We start from the raw sequence: 25,591 nt of genomic DNA on the forward strand, positions 1-25,591 counted from the left end.
GCCTGGTCGGTGTGAGGGCGGCTGATGAAATACGGTCTCTCCAGGAAAAATACGGTTGAAATAGACGGCAAATACGGTTAAATTTTGTACGGTCACTCCAGAGGAGTACGGTAAAAAAAATAGACGGTAGTTACGGTCTGTTGAGATCCTGGCAAGTCACTCCTTCTGTCGGCGGAAATCGGTACAGTGGCTGGTCTCAGTCGAATGGCAGTGCACCCTGTCTCTCTCTCCTTGTCTCCCTCTCTCTCTGTTACCCTCTGTCGGCGGAAATCGGTACCGTAGCTGGCCTCAGTCGAATGGCAGTGCTGTCTCTCTCTCTCTCTCTATCTATCTCTCTCTCTCCCTCTGTGGTCCACAAAATGGCTGCCAGTCAGACAGCAGGTCGGAAGGAACTGTCAACCTGTAACTTGATCGGTCGGAAGTCGGCAATCTATTAACAAAATAAGCACCAAAAATACGGTAGGAACACCAAGTCCTCCTGGGACCCAACGGCGGTCGGATAACGGACGCGGAAGCCGGCACTATACTCAGTCTACGATCACTAGATCAAGTTCAAACGGTTAGTAAGTATTCTCAGCCAGTCCAACAGACTAAAGAAAGCGGAAAATAGCCCTCAGGTATGCACTACGTAAGAAATAATAATACTACGAGTGACTTGCCTTAAACTTTTGTCTTCCTGACGTAATAATCAAAATTTCCAATTCCACCTTCGGCACTTTTCTCCACAGCACGATCTCAATTAATTTTCCTCTGACCTTCAGCCGCTTCAGCGCCCTGCGCTGAAGAAGTACCTCCCCTCTCCTTGGGAACCTTGCCCCACCATTGTTCGGTCAATCAGCCGGCTCGGAAAGAAACAGAAACAACTGAAGAGACGGAAAAACTGAACAAGTTGAAAGACCGCTCTCGACTCAGAAAATGTACGGTTGAACGGAAATAATTACACAATACAGGAATTCTGAAAGCAAAAGACATTTACGGTTTCTGCTACAAATATGGAACTAGTCGGTGGAAAACAATGTTAAAATATCAATCGGTAAAGACCCCCTATGATGATATAACGGTTTTCTTCAAAAATATTTCGGTTAATAGGTCGCATTATACAAGTATAGGTGAAGAAATTTCGTTTTCGTGGCGGGGCAAAATCTGCCTCGTCACATCCCCCTCTGCCTTCCGAAAGAAAAATAAAACGGAGTTTTATTTTTCTTCCAACTCGCTGTGTTCGTCGGTATCGGTTGGTTTTAGCCTGTGAACAAACGAATGCTGCGGGGTTATTGACCTCGGAGTTGTTTTCCGGCATAATGAACTAGCTAATAGAAATTTGACGGTAGATACGGTAGCGCATCCACCAATTATTAAGGCAGATCAAAGGCGGTTTACGGAACGGTAAGTTTAATAGAAGGAAGAAAAAAAAAAAAAAAAGAAGAAAAAAAATACATTAATCGGTGTCGATCAGTCGACCTTAACCTTCTTCCTAAGGGTCGGCGACGGTGTGGGCGCTGCTGGGGCGGCCGGTCTGAGCCGCAGGTCCGGCAGCCAGGCTTCTTCGTTCTCGTTCTCTTCTTCTTCCCGGTTTCTCGACGGTGGGGATAAACGGTGGTCGGTGGATGAACGGTGGTCGGTGGATAAACGGTGGTCGGTGGATAAACGGTGGTCGGTGGATAAACGGTGGTCGGTGGATAAACGCACTCGGTTGGATGCCCCTACACAGCAGTCGCGGGACAATACCCCCATAAGGCCGCATCTGGAGCAGAATTTGACCCTTACTCCTTGGCATCTCTCCCTGGTGTGGCCTTCACCACCACACCTCCAACAGCTTCGTGGTCCCAGCTCAAGGAATACCTGGATTCCATTGGTGCCAACGGTTCTGGTGGCTGGCCTCACGGTATTGGTACTCGCATCTGTGGTTACTGGCCTGGGGCACTCAAAATCCGTCCACAGGCTCATGGCTGGCGACGACTCCCTGGACGGTGGAGACGGTAACGGTAGGGGTGTTGACGGTGACGGTGACGGTGACGGTGGGGGCGGAGGCGGTGACGGTGGAGGCGGCGTGATGGATCGGAACCGTAGCGGTCTCCCCAAACTATAACGGCGCATCCTGCAAATACATACAGTTAATCGGACAGTAATTTACGGTTCATTAGTACCCTGTTCGCTTTGAACGGTACTACTATACGGTTAGTAACGGTAATTATATTTCAGACACCCCCTCTTCAAGAGAGGGCTTCAGATCTTTAATATGAACATGTCGGAAAACCTTACCACCGCCATCCTTGATGTTATACACTACCGGAGAGATTACTTTGACAACGGTATATGGACCGGAGTATTTCGGAGCCAATTTGGCGGCAATTCCCTCTACTGCAGAAGATAAGGGATGCTCCCTTCGGTACACCTGGTCTCCTATTCGGCATCGCCAGTCCCTCCGGCGTAGATTGTAGTAGTGGCTCTGCTGGGAGAAAGCTTGGGCTAATCTAGTTCGGACAAACTCATAAGTTTCGGTAAAACGGTTAAGTTTATTTGCATGCAAAGCAACCTGCGGTTCGGTGTCCGGTTCGGTGTGATCCTTTTCATCCCGGTTGGCCATCTCAGCTACATACTTGGCGTTCGGTGAACGCATCTCCCTACCAAAATTCAGGAACGCTGGGGTGTATCCGGTCGACTCCTGCCTTGCAGAGTTTATTGCGAAGGTCAACTCCTTCAGATGCTCATCCCAGGTACGCTGATCTTTTCCACAGAACTGAGCTATCATGGTTTTGAGGGTACGGTTGGCTCTTTCTACGGGGTTACATTGGGGAGAATACACTGGTGCAAAACGGTGTCGGATCCCAAGATCTCGTAGACTTCCCTTGAACAACCGGCTATCATACTGGGATCCATTATCACTAATGACGGTTTTCGGGCATCCAAACTTCAGGATTACATCCTCGTACAAAGCCTGGTACACACCCTTTGCGGTTGCTCTTCTCAAGGGCCTGGCTTCCACCCATTTCGAAAATCGGTCCTGCATCACAACTAAATAACAGTTTCCCTTCCTCGAACGAGGAAGGGGCCCCACAATATCGGTGCTAACGGTATCCCAAGGTTCTCTTACCATATACGGATGCATTTTCCCCGGTGGCTTCTGTTGTGGAACCTTGTACCTCTGACACGTACCACATCTACGGACATAACGGGCTATTTCTCTGAACATTCCTGGCCAATAGTAGTTCCGGGCTATTCGAGATATGGTTTTCGCTATCCCCAGGTGTCCAGCGGTCGGTCGGTCGTGGTTTTCCTGTAAAATAGCTATTCGGTCTTCCCTTGGAACGCATAACTTCCACGGATTGCCGAATTCCGGCTCGGTAAAGTCATCTGAATCCCAAAAATGACGGTATAATTTTCCGTACACAATAGTGTAATCGGGAAACGCTGCGGAATTCGCTCTTACCTCGGCCAATTTCTTCCTGTACCATGTACAACTTACAGTATCCTCGGTCAAACAGATGGTCTCGGTCGGTAACGGTAACGGATTTCTGGACAGACTGTCTGCTACACGGTTAAGGGTTCCTTTCCGGTACTTTATATCGAAGTCATATTGTTGTAGAAATATGCTCCATCTCGCAATCCTTCCGGTGGGAGACTTGATAGATTGTAGCCATCGCAGACTCATGTGGTCGGTTACAACGGTGAAACGGTAGCCTTCCAGATACGGTCGCAGCTTGTCAATGCTCCACACTATTGCCAGACATTCTTTCTCTGTAACAGAGTAATTTTTCTCTGGACCTGACAAGGTCCTGCTAGCATAAGCTATAACTCTTTCCTGTCCATCAACGGTCTGTGTCAGAGCAGCTCCCAGTCCTGCATCTGAAGCATCGGTTTGAAGGACAAACGGTTTTGAAAAGTCCGGGCAGGCCAATACCGGTGATTGTGTCAACTTCTGCTTCAGAGTCTCAAAAGCATTCTGTTGGGCGGTTTCCCATTTCCAGGTTTGCTTCTTTTTGAGTAATGTGGTTAACGGAGCCACCACCCTGGAGAAATCCTCGATGAATCTACGGTACCATGAAGCAACACCAAGAAAACTTCTCAGCTCTCGTACGGATTTCGGTGCAGGCATTTCATTTATGGCTGAAATCTTATCAGGATCGGTACAAATGCCGTCCTCGGTTACTACATGTCCCAGATATTTCAATGATTTTCTTACAAACTCACATTTTTCCGGATTTAACTGCAGGTTGGCCTCCCTGAGGCGGTGGAAAACTTTCCTTAGGTTGTCAAGATGTTCGTCCAATGTCTCTCCAAGAACCACTATGTCATCCAAGTACGCAAATGCATCCGGTTCCATCTCAGGGCCAATAACTCGGTCTAAAAGACGTTGAAAGGATGCCGGTGCGGAATGCAGACCAAAAGCCATTACTTTGAACTGGAACAGCCCACGGCCAGGGACGGTAAATGCGGTGATCGGTCGGCTCTCGGGGGCTAACGGTACCTGCCAATAACCCTGTTTCAGGTCAATAGTAGAGATATACTTGGCTTTTCTCAGTTTGTCTAAAATTCCTGAAATATATGGCAACGGATAGGCATCTTTAATAGAGACATTGTTAACCATTCGGAAATCTATACAAAATCGGGGTTTACCATCCTTTTTCTGGACAATTACTATTGGGGAGCTCCACGGAGATGAGGACGGTTCAATGATGCCTTCGGCCAACATTCGGTCAACTTCCTGGTTTATTATTTCCTGCATCTTCGGATTTTGGGGACGATAACGCTGCTTGATGGGTTCGGTGCCTGGTTTGAGTTTAATACGGTGTTGGATCAGGGGGGTGGTTCCTCGGAGGTCTTCGAATGCCTTCAATTCGGTTTGCAAGAACTCTTCCAGTCGGACTTTCTCTTCTCCACTCAGGGACGTCAAAAGCGGTCCTATCGCATGTAACTGTCCTCGGTTCTCTGATTCACTGAGACGGGCTTGGATAGACCTTCCATTCAGGAAACATTCGGCGGTTTGCAGGTTGATTGAAAAATTGTGTGTCCTCAGTATATCCATTCCCAGGACTACATCGACAGGTAGATCTGAAACTAACAACAATTTAGCTTCCAGAATTTCAGGCCCAATCCGGATCGGTGTGGTATATATTTCTCTAATAGGTATGGAACTTCCGTTAGCGACGGTGGTGGTAACGTCTCTAACATAATCCGGTTGTATACCAACTACCTTACAGTGGGCGGCCACTTCACTGCTGATGAAGGACCTGGTAGCTCCGGTGTCCAAGAGTGCAGCGAACTCCTTGTCTCCTACAAAAACATTAATAAACGGACGGTGATCAGTTGGTTTTCCTTTCTCAGGAACCGAGGACGTGGTTGTTTGGAACTGGCGGATCCCCGGTTTCAGGCAGTTCCTTGGTAGTTTAACGAACACCTGCAATCCCTAGACATGATACCCCTCTTACCACATCGAGAGCAGAACAGCAGCGGCTTCGAGGTGCATTGTGATCGGAGATGACCCCTTCTACCACATCTCCAACACTGTGGCTCGGTTGACGGTCGGTCAGATTTTTTTGGTTCGTCTGGTCGCTGAGGTGCTGCAGAGCTTTGGGACGGTTTCGGTTTGTCGGACGGTTCGGTGCGGTTCGTAGTGTTCAGGTTCATTCCAATCGGTTTGACGGTCGGTGGGGAATTTCGGAAGGTAAGATGTGGTTCGTTGATGAGACTCTTTTGGAACGGTGGCGAAGTATAGTTAGCTGTTTGCCATTTGACCAATTCGAAAACTTTTCCCTTTCGGAGCAGTTCATCTATTGTGGCGGTCGGTTGGAAGGCCAGGGCGGTTTGTAATTCTGGCAGTAAACGTCGTCGGATGATATTCACCTGCTCCTCCTCGGTTGGTCGCTTTACGGTCAGTTTCTGAAACAGATTTTGCATTCGAGTTACATACAACAAGAGTCGTTCATCGGTTCCTTGAGTGCGTTTCTTGATCTCCTCTAGTAGAATCTCCTCGTAATCAGGAGGAAGAAAGGCCTCTCGGAGTTGGTCTTTGAAATCTGTCCAGTCGCTGAATGTGCCTCTTCGAGGGATGTACCAATCTCTCGCATCTTTACGTAGCAACTCGTAGATGGACTCAAACAACTGTTCATGGCTCACCTTTCTAGCCTCGGCAAGATACTCAGCCTCTTCCAGGAACGAGGTCACACTGGTCGACCCATCAAATGTCAGGCTCCATTTCCATACAGGAACAGTAGGAACGGAATAATTGGTAGTTTTCGGCGGTTTCATCGACGGAACTTCGGTCGTCAGTTCGATTTCCTTGGCCGTTGAGACTTCGCTACCTACTCCTCTCACCCCAGCGGTTATGGTAGGAGATGACGCAAAGGAAACTCTCCTTGTTGATTCGGCAAACTCCCTCGATAATCGCCTGGACTCAGGGGATGTTATCAACGGTCTGTGGTCATCATCGGTTTGGACGGTTGGTAGAGATTGTTCAACGGTAAATGGGAGGTTATCGGCGGGCGGTCGGTTGTATGAGGGTCGACTCTGCAAAAAAGTACGTTCGATTTGTTGGCTTATTACCCTACAAACTTCTTGGCGGTCTTGCTGCAGTCTGTTATCCTGAGTGGTCGGTCGGGATATGTCACCTTCTTCTCCCAAGTTCAACAAGTCTGCTTCTCCAACGGTGGTTGAGCACGGAATCAGACCTGGACCAAGTCTAGATGCGCAGTCCGGTAATTCCTGGTCAATCAGCGACGGTGTGCCGGCTGACAGGTTCCCTGGAATACCGCCTAACCAGTGAGTATTCTCCAGCAATCTCATAGCCATCTTCAGAGAGTGTTCCAGCTCGGTTTTCTTGTGAAGCAGACTGGCAGCTTCCGGAGATAGACTTCTCAGTCGGCCTTGAACGTGCAATAGCCGGCTCCTTATGCGCTGTAACTCATTGTCTCTATTAGAAAAGTCAAACTCACATATCTCCCCCATCAAGTCGAACAACTTGGCACCACAAACACCAATTTCCTGTGCCTGGTCAATGTCATCTCTTGGTATTAACGGAATTTCGGAATGGATAGCCCTTCTCAGTTGAGCTCTCTTATCCTGAACGGTATGTCCTACGGTGCAGCCTCTTGCCTCTAACTCCCAAGTAAGTTCGTCGCTCTTCAGTCGGTTGACATCCATTTTTACGGCACCAGAAACTCAGAAGAAATATTTACAATATGTACTATATGGATATATACAAGAAACAAAGAACGGTTACCAATTTGCCAGTGTAGAGTATTTTGGTTCGAAAAAGAAAAGAAACGGTACGGACGGTAACGGTAACAGGAACTACTCACAGAAGCAGAAGTCCCTGCTCGGGCGCCAGATGTGATGGGCTTTTTCTCTCACCCTGGACGCTCCTTACGGTTGCTCGGGCGCCAGTGGGGCAATCAGTCAAACCCCACGTCTCTCACAGAATCTCCAAAGAATTGGAGAGCCCGGGTAGACTTGAGTATCAGTGGAGAAGGGTATCGATGAAGACTAGGGCGGTAGCGTCTTCTAAGTGTCTGCTTTTCAACGTTCTTTAGGCGTTAGAAAGAGTACTTACCTCTTCTAACTAAACTCTTAGATGAAACTGATTTAATAAATAGACTCTCACTGGCAAAATAATTGGCAACACAAAAATAAATGTTCAGCTATTTATTTCTATTAAAATAAACTGTACACAAAAGAAAATAGACAGGAATGTACAAGTAATAATGAATGTCGATGTCAACCGGCGGCCTGGTCGGTGTGAGGGCGGCTGATGAAATACGGTCTCTCCAGGAAAAATACGGTTGAAATAGACGGCAAATACGGTTAAATTTTGTACGGTCACTCCAGAGGAGTACGGTAAAAAAAATAGACGGTAGTTACGGTCTGTTGAGATCCTGGCAAGTCACTCCTTCTGTCGGCGGAAATCGGTACAGTGGCTGGTCTCAGTCGAATGGCAGTGCACCCTGTCTCTCTCTCCTTGTCTCCCTCTCTCTCTGTTACCCTCTGTCGGCGGAAATCGGTACCGTAGCTGGCCTCAGTCGAATGGCAGTGCTGTCTCTCTCTCTCTCTCTATCTATCTCTCTCTCTCCCTCTGTGGTCCACAAAATGGCTGCCAGTCAGACAGCAGGTCGGAAGGAACTGTCAACCTGTAACTTGATCGGTCGGAAGTCGGCAATCTATTAACAAAATAAGCACCAAAAATACGGTAGGAACACCAAGTCCTCCTGGGACCCAACGGCGGTCGGATAACGGACGCGGAAGCCGGCACTATACTCAGTCTACGATCACTAGATCAAGTTCAAACGGTTAGTAAGTATTCTCAGCCAGTCCAACAGACTAAAGAAAGCGGAAAATAGCCCTCAGGTATGCACTACGTAAGAAATAATAATACTACGAGTGACTTGCCTTAAACTTTTGTCTTCCTGACGTAATAATCAAAATTTCCAATTCCACCTTCGGCACTTTTCTCCACAGCACGATCTCAATTAATTTTCCTCTGACCTTCAGCCGCTTCAGCGCCCTGCGCTGAAGAAGTACCTCCCCTCTCCTTGGGAACCTTGCCCCACCATTGTTCGGTCAATCAGCCGGCTCGGAAAGAAACAGAAACAACTGAAGAGACGGAAAAACTGAACAAGTTGAAAGACCGCTCTCGACTCAGAAAATGTACGGTTGAACGGAAATAATTACACAATACAGGAATTCTGAAAGCAAAAGACATTTACGGTTTCTGCTACAAATATGGAACTAGTCGGTGGAAAACAATGTTAAAATATCAATCGGTAAAGACCCCCTATGATGATATAACGGTTTTCTTCAAAAATATTTCGGTTAATAGGTCGCATTATACAAGTATAGGTGAAGAAATTTCGTTTTCGTGGCGGGGCAAAATCTGCCTCGTCACAACCCTAGAAAAAATTTAAATGGCAAAACTAGGTTTGCCGGGTCAGCTAGTTCTATATAAAATGAAAAAATTAAATTTATTATCATTAACCATAGATTCACAAAACTTCGGATTAGTTTTGCAGTGTTGGTAACAACAAAATCATCAAATATAAAAACAAAGAGCAAATATAAAAACAAGTAACAAATACAAAAACAAAAAGCAAATATAATATATATGTGGCGCATAGGAATATTTGTGAAAAATTTACGGGGTGATTCTTTGTCAAAAAATAGGGTGGATCTTCAATGTAAAATTTTCTTTTCTGAGCACCACTGCTTAGTTACAGCTCCCTAAAAATGGCGCCCGAAAAGCATTTTTCTTGAGAATCGAAAAACTGGCAAGAATTAAATCAAACAAATATTTTATACGGGGGAGAAATTTTCGGTGCTGTTTCTGTATGATTGAATGTGCCAGAAGCTAGAAAAAGCCAAACTTCTTTTCCATATCCATATTCGACATTAAAAAAATTGATTTTCGATAGCTTGATCCATTCTTAACAAATAAGGTCTCTTGTAGTTTCTTGCGAAAATTCACGATTTTTCAGAAAAAAAAGACCGTAAACAAAGTGCATATCGGACATTTCTGCGTTTGTGTACACAATCACCAAATAATTGTAATGAATCAAAGTTAATTATTATTAATCAAAACTAGTCAATTCAAATGAATATATATATATATATATATATATATATATATATATATATATATATATATATATATATATATATATATATATATATATATATATATATATATATATATATATATATATATATATATATATATATATATATATATATATATATATATATATATATATATTTATCCAGCATACTATGTTGCGTCCATACTTTGTCTTTGGGCCATACACTATTGCGTCCTGAATAATACTGCGTCCGTATACCGGACGCAGCATTGTTTTTCAACATTTTCTCTGGTATTTCGAGGGATTCAACGACAGGGGTGGTCGCAAATCGTGAAGGACGTCAAGAGCTATCTTTGGAACAACTATAGATTTCATTCATCTTTTGATAAAAGAGTTATTCTATGTTGAAAAACATATCTCCAGACGCAGTAAAGTGCTTCTCATGAAACCTAAAGTATATTTTTAGTTCACGCAAATTCCGCTTCGAGGGCGCTTCAAATGATGAAAACTGATATACAGTCAATATACATCTTTCACACGACGCATAATGTTGCGTCCTAAATCTGGCAACTGTGTATACAAGTAAACCAAGTTGTATTTGCCCAACTAAAATGATTTAGCTTCCTAGGCTCCAAGGTCATCCCGAAAGTCTGTTAGGTGAAGAATTGGATTATGTTTCTAGAGCAATAGCAGGTCCGATTGAAGTGCCCTTATGGTGTTCTTTCAACTGATATTTTTCAAATGAAAAAAAATTATAACTCACGTGAATTTTATTCCACTTCAATTAAAAATCAAACGATAACACTTTCCAGAGAATTATCGGATTTATAAATTGACATGAAAGGTATCGCCTTATCCGCTTATGCTTATGTCATCTCATTTCACTTGTGAATTAAAAATTTTTTATTCCACTGGATGAATAAGCGTCAACTTCCCTTGTTGCTAGAGGCAAGTGTATTTTCCTCTTTATTTCCTTTAGTTTCCGAGGGACCAGGAACCTAGCTATAGAGTCATACGGTCATACAGAGCAGTTTTTGTTGATCGGTCGTCCTGTACGCCATCTGGCATTTGTGAATTGGTGTATTCTCCAGATTCTATGTTCTTATGTTGTTATCTGCTACTTTCTTCGTCATTTTCAATAGAAACGATGTTGAATTAATTGTTCTTGAAGATTGTGGGTCCCCATTTTGGTGTGAAGGGAACTGTTGTCCTTCTCCATTTTCTGTGTATATGACTCATTCTAAGCAGCTTCTGGTTATCTTCAGAAGATGAAGACGAATCTCTTCTAGCATTTTTCTTTACACTTCTGGTGATCTATATAGATTGAAGGTGTTCATTGCCCACTCCAAACATCGTCTTTTAAATATCCCAATCTTCCTTACGAGGATTCTTGGTCTATATTGCTGTATCGATTCTAGTTATGGGTGTACTACCTGTGAAGGTTGTTCTGGGAAAACTGAAAGATCGTTCCTGTTCTCCTTCGGTGAACTGAGTGCTGTGGGATTAGAAGTGATATCACCACAAAAATTAAAAAGTTCTAGAAATTTTGTAATCTCTTGTATATATGTAGTGTCCTTGTAATATATTAATTAGTAATGACTGTCTGTCAAAGTGTATATCACAGAGATGCGAGATCTGATTGAATTTAGAACAAATCATATTGTACACAGATGACTGAAACAGTATATTTGTTCTGGGCGTTGTAAGGTTGAACAAGCGTACGGGTCTAGAACTTGGGCGTCCTACATGAAATCCTACCCTAGCGAGTAGATGTGCCATTCAAGGGTCCATGAAGGAACCTCAAACAAACAACGCCCTTCCCGACATCAAGCTTAACTGCACCGAATTTATTCAACAAAACAGCATGATCTTACTCGAAAAAACTTCTCTGAACAGCCTCCATTAGTCCGAGAGCTGGCAACGAAATTCGGAAAAAGTTTTGTACTGGCGCATAATTTAATATGATTTAGTATTGAGGGTGTACATAAGTCAGCACCCACTCTCAAGGTCAGGTAGTGGAACACCTAGCGGCGACGCGCTTTGATGTAGGTATATGAAATTACAACACACTCTACAAGTATTTTGTAATGATTGAAAATTGTCACTAGTTCATAGAACAGAAAACTTGAAAAAGTGGTCAGATCTCATTTTAGTGAAACGCGGTGTGTCAGTACACCACATAAGTTGCTGCCTTGACAATGTTGTTTCAAAAGGATTGTATCGGCTGAAACTGCATTTACTGCTCAAATATCATATATTATTTGTGAATAAAATATTCAGACCACATATCAATAGAAGAGAGGCACTCAGCAGTCACCCCAAAGTACGGATATTGTAATTTTATATAAATCAAAGAGCGTCGCCGTCAGATGTTCCACTACCTGACCTTTTAGCGTGGGTGCTGATTCATATACACCATCAAAACTAACTCATATTTAATTATGATCCATTACAAATCTTTTGCCGATTTTCGTCACCAGCTCTCGGAATATATGTCATTGTGATGTGTATGGCAATCGTATATTGGGTTCCAAGCAATGCATCCAAACTCCAGTTTGCTCGTCACAAATGTATTGAACAGCAAAATCATGGTTTCCGGATCAGAAAATATCTGCTATTACGCACGATGAATTCATACATTCTTGGCCTCGTACCAAGTAAATGATCAACATGAGGAACAAATGTAAAACTTTGATCAAAGCAACGCCAAGATCTTTTATCTCCGTTTTTTTGCTCAGGACGCTGCCATCAAGACTATAACTATACAATAAAAAGTTCTTTTTCCTGGTGTACGTGGCGACATAGCACTCAAAAATGCTCAATGGTAGTTGATTTCTGCCACACCAAATCAAGAATGAGTCCACAAAGCACTCTCCAGGGAACCCAGTCTTCAATAGAGCCTATATCACCAAAGATTTTAAAATCTTCGGCATGAGCCCATGCACGAATAGGATTAATTAGATGCAGCCTCACTTGTTCAAACTTCAGGGAGTGGATAACTGGAGTGGAAGGCCTCTAAAATTCCCTGATGCGAGAGGTTTGGCCAATTAGTTTCGAACTGTTGTAAGTTTTGCTTCAGATGGATCTTAATGGTGGATCAGTTCCTCTTCTGTTATTTTATATTCGATTATCCTATGGTCAGATATTGATGGTTTGGTCACCATTTCCCAAGCTTTAATACTTCTTCTGGAAGCTGCGTTGACCATCATCACGTCCAGAACCCCTTTTCTTGCCCTAGTGACAGAACCAGGTGTTGTCCCCACGTTCTTGAGATAGTTCTTCATTCTGCCAGAGTTCTGCAGGCCAGAATAATCTCCAATTCAGTAACGTTATTAGTTCTCAGATCTAAAAATTCTTCAATCAGAATTACCATACAAACTTTATGCCCTGGGTATGAAGCCCCCTGTTCGAACATTGATCCTGTGTATTTTTCACTTTTCTGTTCTCCGTTCACTACCACATTATTTTTGGCAGCGAAGGGAATACGACACAAGGAATTCTTTGAGCTCTTTTTCTGTCAGAACTTTATCGAGCTTTATTGCGTGTATATACACGCTTTTTCAACAACTTGGCATATGCCAAGTTGTTGAAAAAGCCTAATTGCAATATATGCGAGCTTTATCATTCTCAAAAACTGCCTTGGTCTTTGGAGGTACAAATGAGAGCTTTGGTTATTTGTCTATGCCATAAACTTCTCTCAGATGGAAGTAAGGAATTCGCATTGTGTCTCTCTATATACCCTGATAAAGTATGAATTCTGCAAGCGGACAAGATGTGCATAAGAGTTTTCGTCGATCACGGCTAGCCCTGCAAAATGTTGAGGTGACCACTTGCATTATATTCTTCTTATACTACCTAGTATTCTAGTATCTAGTATCACCCTATCTTGATGAACAAATCCTCCCGTTTTCGACATCAGCTCAGCCGACTCCAGAAAAGCCGAAGATGATTTTTATAGTAAGTCATGGTCTTTTAATCTCTTGAAATATATAAAGTATATGTTTACTCATATGATATTCGAATGAAAATTTCAGTTTTGCTTGTCTAATCTGGCTTTCTAATATCTTTTGTTCTGCTGGCGTGATAGATTTTCCTACTAGCTTAAGATCGATTCATATGTCGGATATTAGCTTCTCCAAAGCACTCCAGCTCTTTGACTTTGGTTTTATGATGAACTACTATTCCCTTGAGTGGGTCTTGACCTCTCAATAATCTTATTCCATTTCCAATTTTTGTGTATAATTTTGGTATTGCAAACTTTGAAACCCCTGTCTTCCTGCATTCGAGGAAAGTATATCCTTTGTATCGAAGAGTTACAGTTACAGTTTGTTCGGCGCATCTGTCGAATCCCCCAGACCTGCTTGCGCGTCCAAAGAGGTCTATTGTGGCACACAAACAAGCTCAAAGAGCTAAACTTCTACCTCCAGTGCCATCTTCCAAAGGGAAGAGGTGATAACAGAGGAGGAGTAGTTCATGAGTTCCCCTAGAACCAGCCTGAGCGAACCTTGTCTGCAGCTGGGCAGTCACTGAGGATATGCTCAATAGTTTCGTCCTCCTATAAGCAAAGAGAGTCCTTGTATATCGAAGAGCTACGATTCATATTCAAACTCTTCTATCGAACTCGAGAATTTCATTCGCCGTTCATTTAACTACCCTGAGAGAGTAGTTGACTCTCCAGACTGCCAAATTGTTCGTAGGATAAACTTAGGATAAACTAACAACTGTGCAGTTAATGCATTCCTAATCCAAGTTATCTCCAGAGCACCACTCTCTCAAACTCATTTGTTATTAAAAAAAAAACGAAAATGAAATATATAACGTTTTTAAAATTATTACATATTCACTAAAGCTCTTCTTGACAAAAAGACACTTAAAGAGTGTTTGAAACATTCTGAAATACGATTCCCCAAGTGAGCAGTCCACAAACTAAGGATGATAGCCATCATAAATATAGAGGTGTTTTGAAAGATGAAAGTTGTAATAACTGGAGCCAATGTTATAATACGATCACGTCATCGAGTTCGAATAATCCTACTGTATCAGATTCTAAAACATATGTGGCAACTACGCTGGACGCAACAACATGCTAATGGTGAAAGATTGAATAAAATTCGGACGCAGCATTGTGCTACATATGAAAACAAAATATACGCCGGACGCACTAATGGTAGGACCATGAAAGGACGCAATAATGTGCGTATATCAACTTCTTTATTAATAAAGATGTTTGAGATCTGAAACGACCAAACTACGTAATTTTTTGCGTAGATTAATATACTTCGATCAGATTCCACCTAGGTAGTGTATTTCTGGGAGACGCAATAAGGTTGCTTTTTGAAAGGACGCAATAAAGTATGCCAGATGTAAATATATATATATATATATATATATGTATATATATATATATATATATATATATAGCATTCATGGACGACTTCAAGTGTCATTCTCCGACCGAAAGCGGCATAAAGTTGATAACAGAGCAACTAATAATAGCCTTGAGGGAGATTGGCCTGGAGTTGAATACTGCCAAATGCGGCATATATTCCAGAGATGCTACACACGGACCACATGAGGAAATCAACACCCCGTTCCTACCCCTGGTTAAAGAAGGATACAAGTACCTTGGATTGGAACAGCTAGAGCGCGATACTGCCGGAAATTTTGAGAAAGCCCAGAAAAAATTAGAAGAAAGCATTGACACTATTCTGCAGTCCGACCTTACAACAACCCAAAAGGTATACCTCATAAATTCCACGGCGGTACCAGCAGTGGTATATGTGACAGCCAACGCGTACCCTGATGAAAAGCGAAGTACAACGCTCAAACGCTGCAGAGACCTTGACACATTGATACGCAAAAGACTCATTCAGCACAAGATGAAGGGAACGACAGCCTCGAATTCATCAGTCTATTTGCCGATCAAAAAAGGAGGATTGGGAATAAGGTCCGTCGAACACCAGACAGAAATTAGCTTTGTCAAAAAAGGTATTTATTTGACAAAAAACCAGGAAATGGCAAAATGTTGCAAAACATACGAACAGCTAAAAAAAGCAGGCTGGAGAAACCCCCTGAGCGACATGGAATTCGTCTTGGAGAAGTATGGAGTGACTGTTCAAAACGAGGAAAACATCAAAAAATGCTGCAAGGATACGACTACAAGAATAATCGAGGTTATCCACAGGAGACTACAGGAGGACTGGTCCAGGAACATGCATTATGGCAAACTCGTAAATCAAGAGGGAAATAACATCTCCTTCCCTGCCTATTCCTCCCCCTTCTTAGACACATGGAGGAGAGGAGTACTGATGTCGGCTACAGAAGAACAACTCCATGGGCTGGGCTCATTACCAATGAGAAGAAACTGCAGAAGAGGATGCAACCATGCCGAAACAGCTTACCATGTCTCTGCTTCATGTATCTGCAACGAATATACCACCCGGCATGATAATGTGGTGTATTGGACACTTAAAACGCTGCTGACGAGTCTGAGAGCCCCGAACAACTATATCAGGAACCTCCAGTTCGGACAAAGTACGTGTAGAGTAGATTTCGAGGCAAACAACAGAAAAGTGAGTATCCAGGCAGGACAAAAGCTTTTGACTGAGAGGAGGCTTTATCACAACAAACCAGATATCCTTGTTAAACTCACGAATCCTAGCGAAATCTTCATCATCGAAGTGGCGGTCTCCCACATCCAGAACTGGAGGAATCAAGAACGCCTCAAAAGAACTAGGTATGCCGTCAATTCCGTGAAGCACATAACAGAATTCAACCTGTCAAACACCACCCGAGACCTCAACATTGTCGCAGAATTGGGAGCAACCTACAGATGCCCAGTCAAATTGGCAATTTTCGTAGTCGGATGTTATGGCGAATTGATTGCGACCGATGAGCATAAACAGTTCTGTGAGATGATGAAGAAGAAACTACAGGTTTCCAATCGAAGCATGAGAAATCCCCTCAACCACGCGACCTACAGCGTGGCAGTCTCAACCAGCAACCTACTAATGAAGAGACTGAACGAACCTACTACCTGTGATAGATAAGAACTAGTCATATAGCAAAGATTGTTTGTTGTTTTTGTTATGTATATTTACTTGTTGTTGTATTTATTATTGTTTGTTATATACTTATATGTGTTTACTCCCCTTTTGTCTGTGGACGGACGAACGACGCAGCCGGTGAATAGTTTTGTAAACATGTTTACAATAGTTTATCCATTTTACTAGGATACACAGTTTAATGTATGCAGTGTAAAATGACATGAAATAAACGCTTAATATACTATTCTATTCTCCCTTTACATCGACATATAAGAAACCTACTTAAGAGAAAAGTTAAACTGTGGTCTCTCAGAGTTCAGTTGGAAAAAATTAAAACAAGGCCCATAAAAGTCCAGAGAGGCCTATTGCAGGGAGACTCAATGAGCATAATCCTTTTTGTACTGATGATCGCAAGCGCCATACTGCATATCCGCTCAAATCCACAAATATGCAAAGAAACCAGGGGAAAACACCAACTTATAGCATTCATGGACGACTTCAAATGTCATTCTCCGACCGAAAGCGGCATAAAGTTGATAACAGAGCAACTAATAATAGCCTTGAAGGAGATTGGCTTGGAGTTGAATACTGCCAAATGCGGCATATATTCCAGAGATGCTACACACGCACCACATGAGGAAATCAACACCCCGTTCCTACCCCTGGTTGAAGAAGGCTACAAGTACCTTGGATTGGAACAGCCAGAGCGCGATACTGCCGGAAATTTTGAGAAAGCCCAGGAAAAATTAGAAGAAAGCATTGACACTATTTTGCAGTCCGACCTTACAACAACCCAAAAGGTATATCTCATAAATTCCACGGCAGTACCAGCAGTGGTATATGTGACAGCCAACGCGTACCCTGATGAAAAGCGAAGTACAACACTCAAACGCTGCAGAGACCTTGACACATTGATACGCAAAAGACTCATTCAACACAAGATGAAGGGAACGACAGCCTCGAATTCATCAGTCTATTTGCCGATAAAAAAAGGAGGATTGGGAATAAGGTCCATCGAACACCAGACAGAAATTAGCTTTGTCAGAAAAGGTATTTATTTGACAAAAAACCAGGAAATGGCAAAATGTTGCAAAACATATGAACAGCTAAAAAAAGCAGGCTGGAGAAACCCCCTGAGCGACATGGAATTCGTCCTGGAGAAGTATGGAGTGACTGTTCAAAACGAGGAAAACATCAAAAAATGCTGCAAGGATACGACCACAAGAATAATTGAGGTTATCCACAGGAGACTACAGGAGGACTGGTCCAGGAACATGCACTATGGCAAACTTGTAAATCAAGAGGGAAATAACATCTCCTTCCCTGCCTATTCCTCCCCCTTCTTAGACACATGGAGAAGAGGAGTGCTGATGTCCGCTACAGAAGAACAGCTTCATGGGTTGGGCTCATTACCAATGAGAAGAAACTGCAGAAGAGGATGCAACCATGCCGAAACAGCTTACCATGTCTCTGCTTCATGTATCTGCAACGAATATACCACCCGGCATGACAATGTGGTGTATTGGACACTTAAAACGCTGCTGACGAGTCTGAGAGCCCCGAACAACTATATCAGGAACCTCCAGTTCGGACAAAGTACGTGTAGAGTAGATTTCGAGGCAAATAACAGAAAAGTGAGTACCCAGGCAGGTCAAAAGCTTTTGACTGAGAGGAGGCTTTATCACAACAAACCAGATATCCTTGTTAAACTCACGAATCCTAGCGAAATCTTCATCATCGAAGTGGCGGTCTCCCACATCCAGAACTGGAGGAATCAAGAACGCCTCAAAAGAACTAAGTATGCCATCAATTCCGTGAAGCACATAACAGAATTCAACCTGTCAAACACCACCCGAGACCTCAACATCGTCACAGCATTGGGAGCAACCTACAGATGCCCAGTCAAATTGGCAATTTTCGTAGTCGGATGTTATGGCGAATTGATTGCGACCGATGAGCATAAACAGTTCTGTGAGATGATGAAGAAGAAACTACAGGTTTCCAATCGAAGCATGAGAAATCTCCTCAACCACGCGACCTACAGCGTGGCAGTCTCAACCAGCAACCTACTAATGAAGAGACTGAACGAACCTACTACCTGTGATAGATAAGAACTAGTCATATAGCAAAGATTGTTTGTTGTTTTTGTTATGTATATTTACTTGTTGTTGTATTTATTATTGTTTGTTATATACTTATATGTGTTTACTCCCCTTTTGTCTGTGGACGGACGAACGACGCAGCCGGTGAATAGTTTTGTAAACATGTTTACAATAGTTTATCCATTTTACTAGGATACACAGTTTAATGTATGTAGTGTAAAATGACATGAAATAAACGCTTAATATACTATTGTAGAGTAGACGATGAGGATGACCACAATGCTCCCTTTCTACCCCAGATCCGTGAAGGGTACAAATACCTTGGACTAGAGCAACTGGAACGAGACTCTGCAAGAAACTACGATACCACAGAAGAAAAGATCCTAAAAGAAACAGAGAAGATATTTCGCTGCCCACTCACGGTACCGCAGAAGGTTCACGTCTTCAATACGACCACAGTACCAAGTGCCATCTATGTACTCGGTAACATCTACCCCGACGAAAAGAGGAGTACAACACTGAAAAAGTGTAGAGATCTGGATAAGGCCATAAGGAAGATCTTAACTATAGAAAATTATAAGGGTAGAATAACATCAAATGCCAATCAGTAGGGGAGGTATGGGTCTGAAAAATATCGAGCTGGAAACGGAAATCCAACTAGCCAGAAGAGGTATATACCTTAAGTCACATGCTGACTTAACAGGAACAAGAAAGAAGTATGAGGAGCTGAAGGCAGCGGGGTGGAGAAACCCCATCAGCGATCACGATTTCGTAATGAAGAAATACAGATGTCCAACTATAAATTACCAGCAGGAAAACTTAAAACAAAACTGTAAAATCGTGAAGGAACATATTTGCCGGACATTTCAACAAGAGCTAGAAAATGAATGGTCCCAGGATATGCACTACGGCAAGGTGGTACTAAAAGAAAAGAAAATTATCGAATTCCCTGCTTACACATCCCCACTAATGGACCACTGGCGCTTCTCATTGCTACACTCTGCTGCAGAAGAACAATTCCACGGCCTTGGAGGGACAGCTGGAAGATCCAAGAAGTGTAGACGATGCAACACAGCAAGTGAAACTGCATACCATGTCAGCAGCGGATGCATCATAGGCGCTTACACGACCAGGCATGACTACATCGTCCACTAGGTTCTAAAACACATCCTACTGAACCAAAATGCCCCTCAAGAAATCCTGGCAAACTTTCCGTTTGGTAAGGCCACATGCAACCCTACCTTCGAGACCGGAGGGCGCAAGATTATAGTACGGGCGGGAGGCAGTATATACACGGAGAAGATCCACCATAATAAACCGGACATCATGGTAAGATTTACAAACCCAGATGTCATATACATATTCGAAATTGCAGTGGCCCACGTCCAGAACATCAGGACCCAAGAAAAAATAAAAAAGGGTAGATACTCCGTCAATGGCGCGGTGCACATCGACCACACAAACTGCGAGACGGCTGGCAGAGACCTCAACCTGATCGGAGAGCTGGAGTCCCAATACCATTGCCCTGTACACCTGGGCATATTTGTGGTAGGGTGCTATGGAGAAGTGCTGAACACTGAGGAGCACAAAGACTTCCAGAAACTGTTAGCACAAGTTGGATTAACTAACTTTGAAATAAGATCATTGATAAATAAGTGCTCGTACAGTGTGGCAGTATCCACAACAAACATTTTGCTCAAACACCTAAGCATTTAGCTGTGATAGGGAACAGTGATCTGTAATAAACAAGAGCTTTAAGTAATCTTGATATTTATGTTCATAAATTTTATTTGTCATAACTTATTTACAACTGTTTGTATTATATGTATATATATTCGTTTTATACCTGTAAATTTAGAGTCCACACTCTCGGGCAACTGGGGGTGACTGGCATCTGATATGTCTCGGAAAAACGACAGTATTGTTAGTTTCATAAGTAACATTTAATATGAGATGTATGAGACTGTAACAAATAAATGATATACTACCGAGGATATATTTATTGTATCAGTTCAATAATTTGTTCACATAATTGCAATGTTGCCAAACTTGCTCAAAAATGTTATTCCATGAATATAGATTTCAATGAATTCAATGAAATCGTATTACAATTATTTATGGATTTAAAAAACTTGTGTCTTCCAAGTTAATTTTCATACAATCAAATTCGATTTGTACAAGCCGAAATTATATTTCTTCTCCGTGTTCTTCGACACATGATGTTATTTATTGGTGAATCATAGCCTACTAGAGTTAGAGGCCGGAATGTTGCTCGAAAGTGCGACGTTGCCGTAATGACATCGGAGGGTCCAAAGACAAACAGGGAGTGTTGTAAACATTACGACATTTGTAAACGCTACCGGTATCCCGGTAGTTCACATTAGAATTTCGAAGGGAAACGCGGTAAAAAGTTTTTGTTTTTTAGTTTTTCGGTTTGTTCGGAGGTGTTATCAGTGTTTTGAGTGAATAGCAGTGATAAAATTACGAGAACATTGTTTGTGTAGTGTGTTATCCATAGATAGTGTTAGGTTAGGTTAGGTTAGCAAAGAATATAATTTAAAGTTTCACAATCTGGAGTAATCAACAGATAGGTTTAGGTTTAGTAGGCATTTGGAAATCTTCGATTTGATATAATATGCCCCGTACTTGTGCAGTACCTGGTTGCAAAAGCAATTATCGTCTAATGAGAAGGTTTCGGTATTCAGATTTCCTTAAGACCTCGCGAGGCTTAACGCAATTCATAGGGAAAGCAGTTTTAAAGTAAACGAAGATACTGTAGTATGCATCAAACATTTTGCAGATTCACATGTTTTGAAAGAGTACTCTTTTCCAACCGCTGAAGGTTCAGTCATCAATATACCGCGAAAAGTTCCTGAATTCCATTCATGCATTTCCCTCAATTTTTCCGAATCAACCTAGTTATATGTCGTCCAAAAAGAACTGATCCAGAGAAACGAAGACAAAAATTAGTTTTTCATTATGATAACGTTTATAGAGACTGGGACAAACAAGATAAAATTAGTTCTGTTTCACATTTTTGTGATCATTTCAAAGACAAGACAATTTCCAACTTCTTTTTCAATGTCAAAGAAAATGATTCCGTCCAATTTTATAAAATAAATTTCGAAGGTTCATTCCCGAAAATATCGTTAGTATTAAAATTATTTTGATTTGAGAATCGAAGTATTTAGAGACGAAATTAATGTACCCATATCTGATTTCAAGTGGTTACTAGGTGACAGGTATATTTGTGATAGGTGGTCGAAATTTGAAAACTTAATTGCGCAGTTAAATGGGACCGATGTAGAATCAGATATCTCTGCCAGCAATACTTCAGATCAATGTCTTTTCGATGAAGTTAAAGAAGACATCAAGAAAATTTATAGCGCCCTCAAAGGTTGTATCCAAAAATTAGAAAAAATTTGCTCTGACGACATTGATACTGCTAAAATAATCAGAAAAATATCATTCTTAAGTCAACAACTAAAATTAGTCGTTTCACCGAAACCAATTTATTCAACAGAATTGTTTTTGTGGGCATCTCTAATTCATTTCCAATTTCCAGATTCCTATCGGTTGATTAGAGACTCTTATTCATTAACACTTCCTCATCCGGCAAATCATTTTCATTTTATTCTATTTTAAGAAATAATTTTATTTCAATCGCATGCTTGATTCAGTTTTAATGCCCCAGAAAATCCAATAATACTTATATTCTGATTGTAATCTTGTGGAACTCAATACTACAGCTACCTCCTCGTGGTGAGTTCTGGATTATTTGCGATAAAACATTATGAAACTGATCGCAAATAAACTAAATGCTGTATTGTTTTCCTCCCTACAGTTCTTAATTTTAAAGTGAATTGAAAGCAAATCGGAATTGAATCGAAAACTGTTGAAGTTGCCTATCAAATCCGTGCACTCTCTCTCTATATGCCGTGCTTCGTGACCCTCCGATGGTAACAACGGCAACGTCTAACATTACGGCCTCGAACTTCTAGTAGGCTATGGCTCCCCTCGTATAGTCCGATGACATCGCTTGATGACGAAATCTCAATGTCGGAAATCATAAGTGCGATTAAAAATATTGTAACGTTTTCTTCGCTAAATTAAAACGTCCGACTGAATAAAATTATTTATTTACACTTAATAAACTTATATAATAACTCACAAACTTACTATTTCACTACTATTTATTTCCACTCTTGTTTATTTCCACTAGTCGCTTGCACTGTAACTGTACTTATACTTGCCTACCTGCTCCTCCGCTGGGCTTATATAGGCGCCGGAAACATTCAGGTACCTTCGCGGTTATTCTGGAAGCTCTCGACCGCTCTGGTTCTCGAAAGGTCCGACCGCAAGGGCCGGACTGGTTACACTGTCCCCTCCTTAAGCCCGTTCTGTCCCAGGACAGTTTTAGTGAATTCCTCCGAGGACCGTGGCGAAACCTGCACTCATCACCGTTCCTACAGTGAATTGAAAGCAAATCAGAATTGAATCGAAAACTGTTGAAGTTGCCTATCAAATCCGTGCACTCTCTCTCTATATGCCGTATTTCGTGACCCTCCGATGGTAATAACGGCAACGTCTAACATTACGGCCCATTGAACTAAAGAACTTCTTTCTTTAGTTCAATGTTACGGCCTCGAACTTCTAGTAGGCTATGGGTGAATCTATCTACCCTACATAGGCGAATCCAAAAATCTAGACGCCCTCTGCCGACTGAATTACGAAACAACTTTGTCAGTACTGCAAAGTCGAAACAAGTTTCATTTCTTATGTTTTCTTTTATCTCACGTCGTTGTCCAACAAAGTATTAATATTATTATTTGGAGATGTTATATTGGGATTATTGTCTGGGGTTCTGAATAGAAATATTGATTACGAAAAAATATTGGAAAGGTATTTATACCAGCGCTTTCAACTGGCAGGTTTTAGGTCAAACGATTTTTCTTGGCGAGGGTTTTCTGCTGAATTCAATTGACGATTCAGAAATACAATTTCATAATTTTCATACTTCCAAATGAATTATCTTTCTCATCTGTAGCGAACTTGTTCCATGAGCTGAATCATATTTATGTCTCTAGAGATTTCAGTATGAGGAATACCTATATCAAAAATGGAATTTAAATATTTTAAACAGAAACTTTAAAACTTCCACATAAACGCTTTAGTTATCAGGATGTATAGTTTCTACCTCCTGCACAAACTCTGTATATGCTGACCTCAACATTATTACCTAGGTTGACTTCAAGAAGGAATCTGTTAAATAATAGGAATTTGTGTCTAGGTACAGTGGATCACCATTGAACTAAAGTTTAGTTAAACTTTAGTTCAATGTGGATCACTAATGTCATCGATCGATTTCATTCCACAATTCATCCCTTTCAAATGAAGTATCTCCAAAGAATGTTGATCTTTCTTTACGAAGCTAAATCAATCAATTCACTTCCGATAATTCCGATAAATATCTTGATTTACTAGAAAAACTCTGTTAGGCCGTACAAATCTCGAAAAGAGTACTGACAAACGTCAAAGTTTGTTTACATTTCGTAGCGCCCTCAACGGTAATTGGATTCGTGAATAGTCTCTGATACATCCCAGGTTATCTATGTTCAGGTGAGTCAACATAGCTTGATCGAACGATAACACTTTGATTTTTGGACTAGGAGAATGATTCAAACTTTGTCGGAATCGACTCTAATCAGCGCATAAGCTTACTTTTTTTTTACTTTATTGAGTGGTTCGAAAGTGTTGAAACATGATACTAGTAATACGACTGATACCACCCTGCTTTTTCAAATGAGAATAACCAATTTTATATCATATTCTGAATCTGAATAAAATTCTGATTTCGAAATATTCTCTACCTATTTGTCAACTGTGCCTTTTTGACGTAGGCCTCTTTTTGGTCCTTTTCCGACAAATTTCATGCTAATGATGGTTTTAGTACTAGAAATTCTATTCTGGAAATCGTTCGAAATAAATAGGTATATGCTTTTTTCAATTGAATCAACCAAGAGTCTTCTGCAGTTTCTCGGATCAGTCTACAGCTGGTCCGAAAGATACTCCAATATGACTTTCACAAAATGTCAACTCCATTCTTTCAAATCTGATGTGTATCGAATTTAGGATCTCCTTTTGAGCCTTTGGGTATTAGCACGATATGTGAGCATAACCAATTATTTTTGAAATTTTTGTCCATCTTTATATAACCGAGGTAATTTTTGATTGGCCGAACCGATTTTCACAATCACAAGACTCGAACTGTTGGAAAAAGAACCCTTTGGAAGTTTACAGCGGAGAGGAATAGTGTAGAGTTAAAAAGCGTAGAGTAGAATAAAAAAGAGTAGAGTAGAATCGCATAGTGTAGTGAATCGTAGCCTGGAATGGATGGAGTGTGGAGTGGAGGAAGTGGGTGAAAACGAACTTCCCAGAAGATAATATTATATAAGATTCGAGTGGAGTAGAGTAGCATCGGGTCGATTCGTAGCGTTGTAGTGTGGGTGTGGGGTGAACAGTATTGTAGTGTAGTGGAGCATGGAGGAGTGGAGCGGGGCGGAGCGGAGTTGAGTTGAGTGGAGTGTAGTGTAGTGTAGTGTAGTGTAGTGGAGTGGAGTGGAGTGGAGTGGAGTGGAGTGGAGTGGAGTGGAGTGGAGTGGAGTGGAGTGGACTGAAGCGAAGTGAAGTCTTGTGGAGTAGAGTGAAGAGGAGAACGAAAGAGCAATTTGGGGAAGATAATTGGTGTGAGATATTTTAGAGTTGATTGAAATAAAAAAAGTCGCGAAAGAAAATTCGTCTGGATAAGCAGGCAGAAACAGTTAATGAGTAGTGTTTTAAAGGATTGAAAAATACTTTCCAACAACAAAAAATTCCTCCC

At 41.7% G+C, this 25,591-nt stretch overlaps 3 protein-coding genes across 3 annotated transcripts; 2 read left to right on the forward strand and 1 right to left on the reverse strand.

Annotated features, from left to right (window-relative positions):
* Positions 1-5,170: 5,170 nt before the first annotated feature.
* LOC123311353 lies at positions 5,171-6,707 on the reverse strand. The gene is made up of 2 exons (XM_044895261.1): positions 6,115-6,707; positions 5,171-5,877 (listed from the first exon to the last, which is right to left on the reverse strand). Exons 1-2 carry the CDS (start codon positions 6,244-6,246, stop codon positions 5,365-5,367), a joined length of 645 nt encoding a protein of 214 aa, XP_044751196.1. The 5' UTR covers positions 6,247-6,707; the 3' UTR covers positions 5,171-5,364.
* An 8,282-nt stretch (positions 6,708-14,989) lies between these two features.
* LOC123310987 lies at positions 14,990-16,612 on the forward strand. The gene has a single exon (XM_044894718.1). It carries the CDS (start codon positions 14,990-14,992, stop codon positions 16,610-16,612), a length of 1,623 nt encoding a protein of 540 aa, XP_044750653.1.
* A 401-nt stretch (positions 16,613-17,013) lies between these two features.
* Positions 17,014-18,720, forward strand: LOC123310989. The gene has a single exon (XM_044894719.1). The coding sequence runs from the start codon at positions 17,014-17,016 to the stop codon at positions 18,718-18,720; it is 1,707 nt and encodes a 568-aa protein (XP_044750654.1).
* The last annotated feature ends 6,871 nt before the right edge of the window (positions 18,721-25,591 follow it).

Source organism: Coccinella septempunctata, chromosome 4, assembly GCF_907165205.1.
Source record: "Coccinella septempunctata chromosome 4, icCocSept1.1, whole genome shotgun sequence".
Classification (NCBI taxonomy): Eukaryota; Metazoa; Arthropoda; class Insecta; order Coleoptera; family Coccinellidae; genus Coccinella; species Coccinella septempunctata.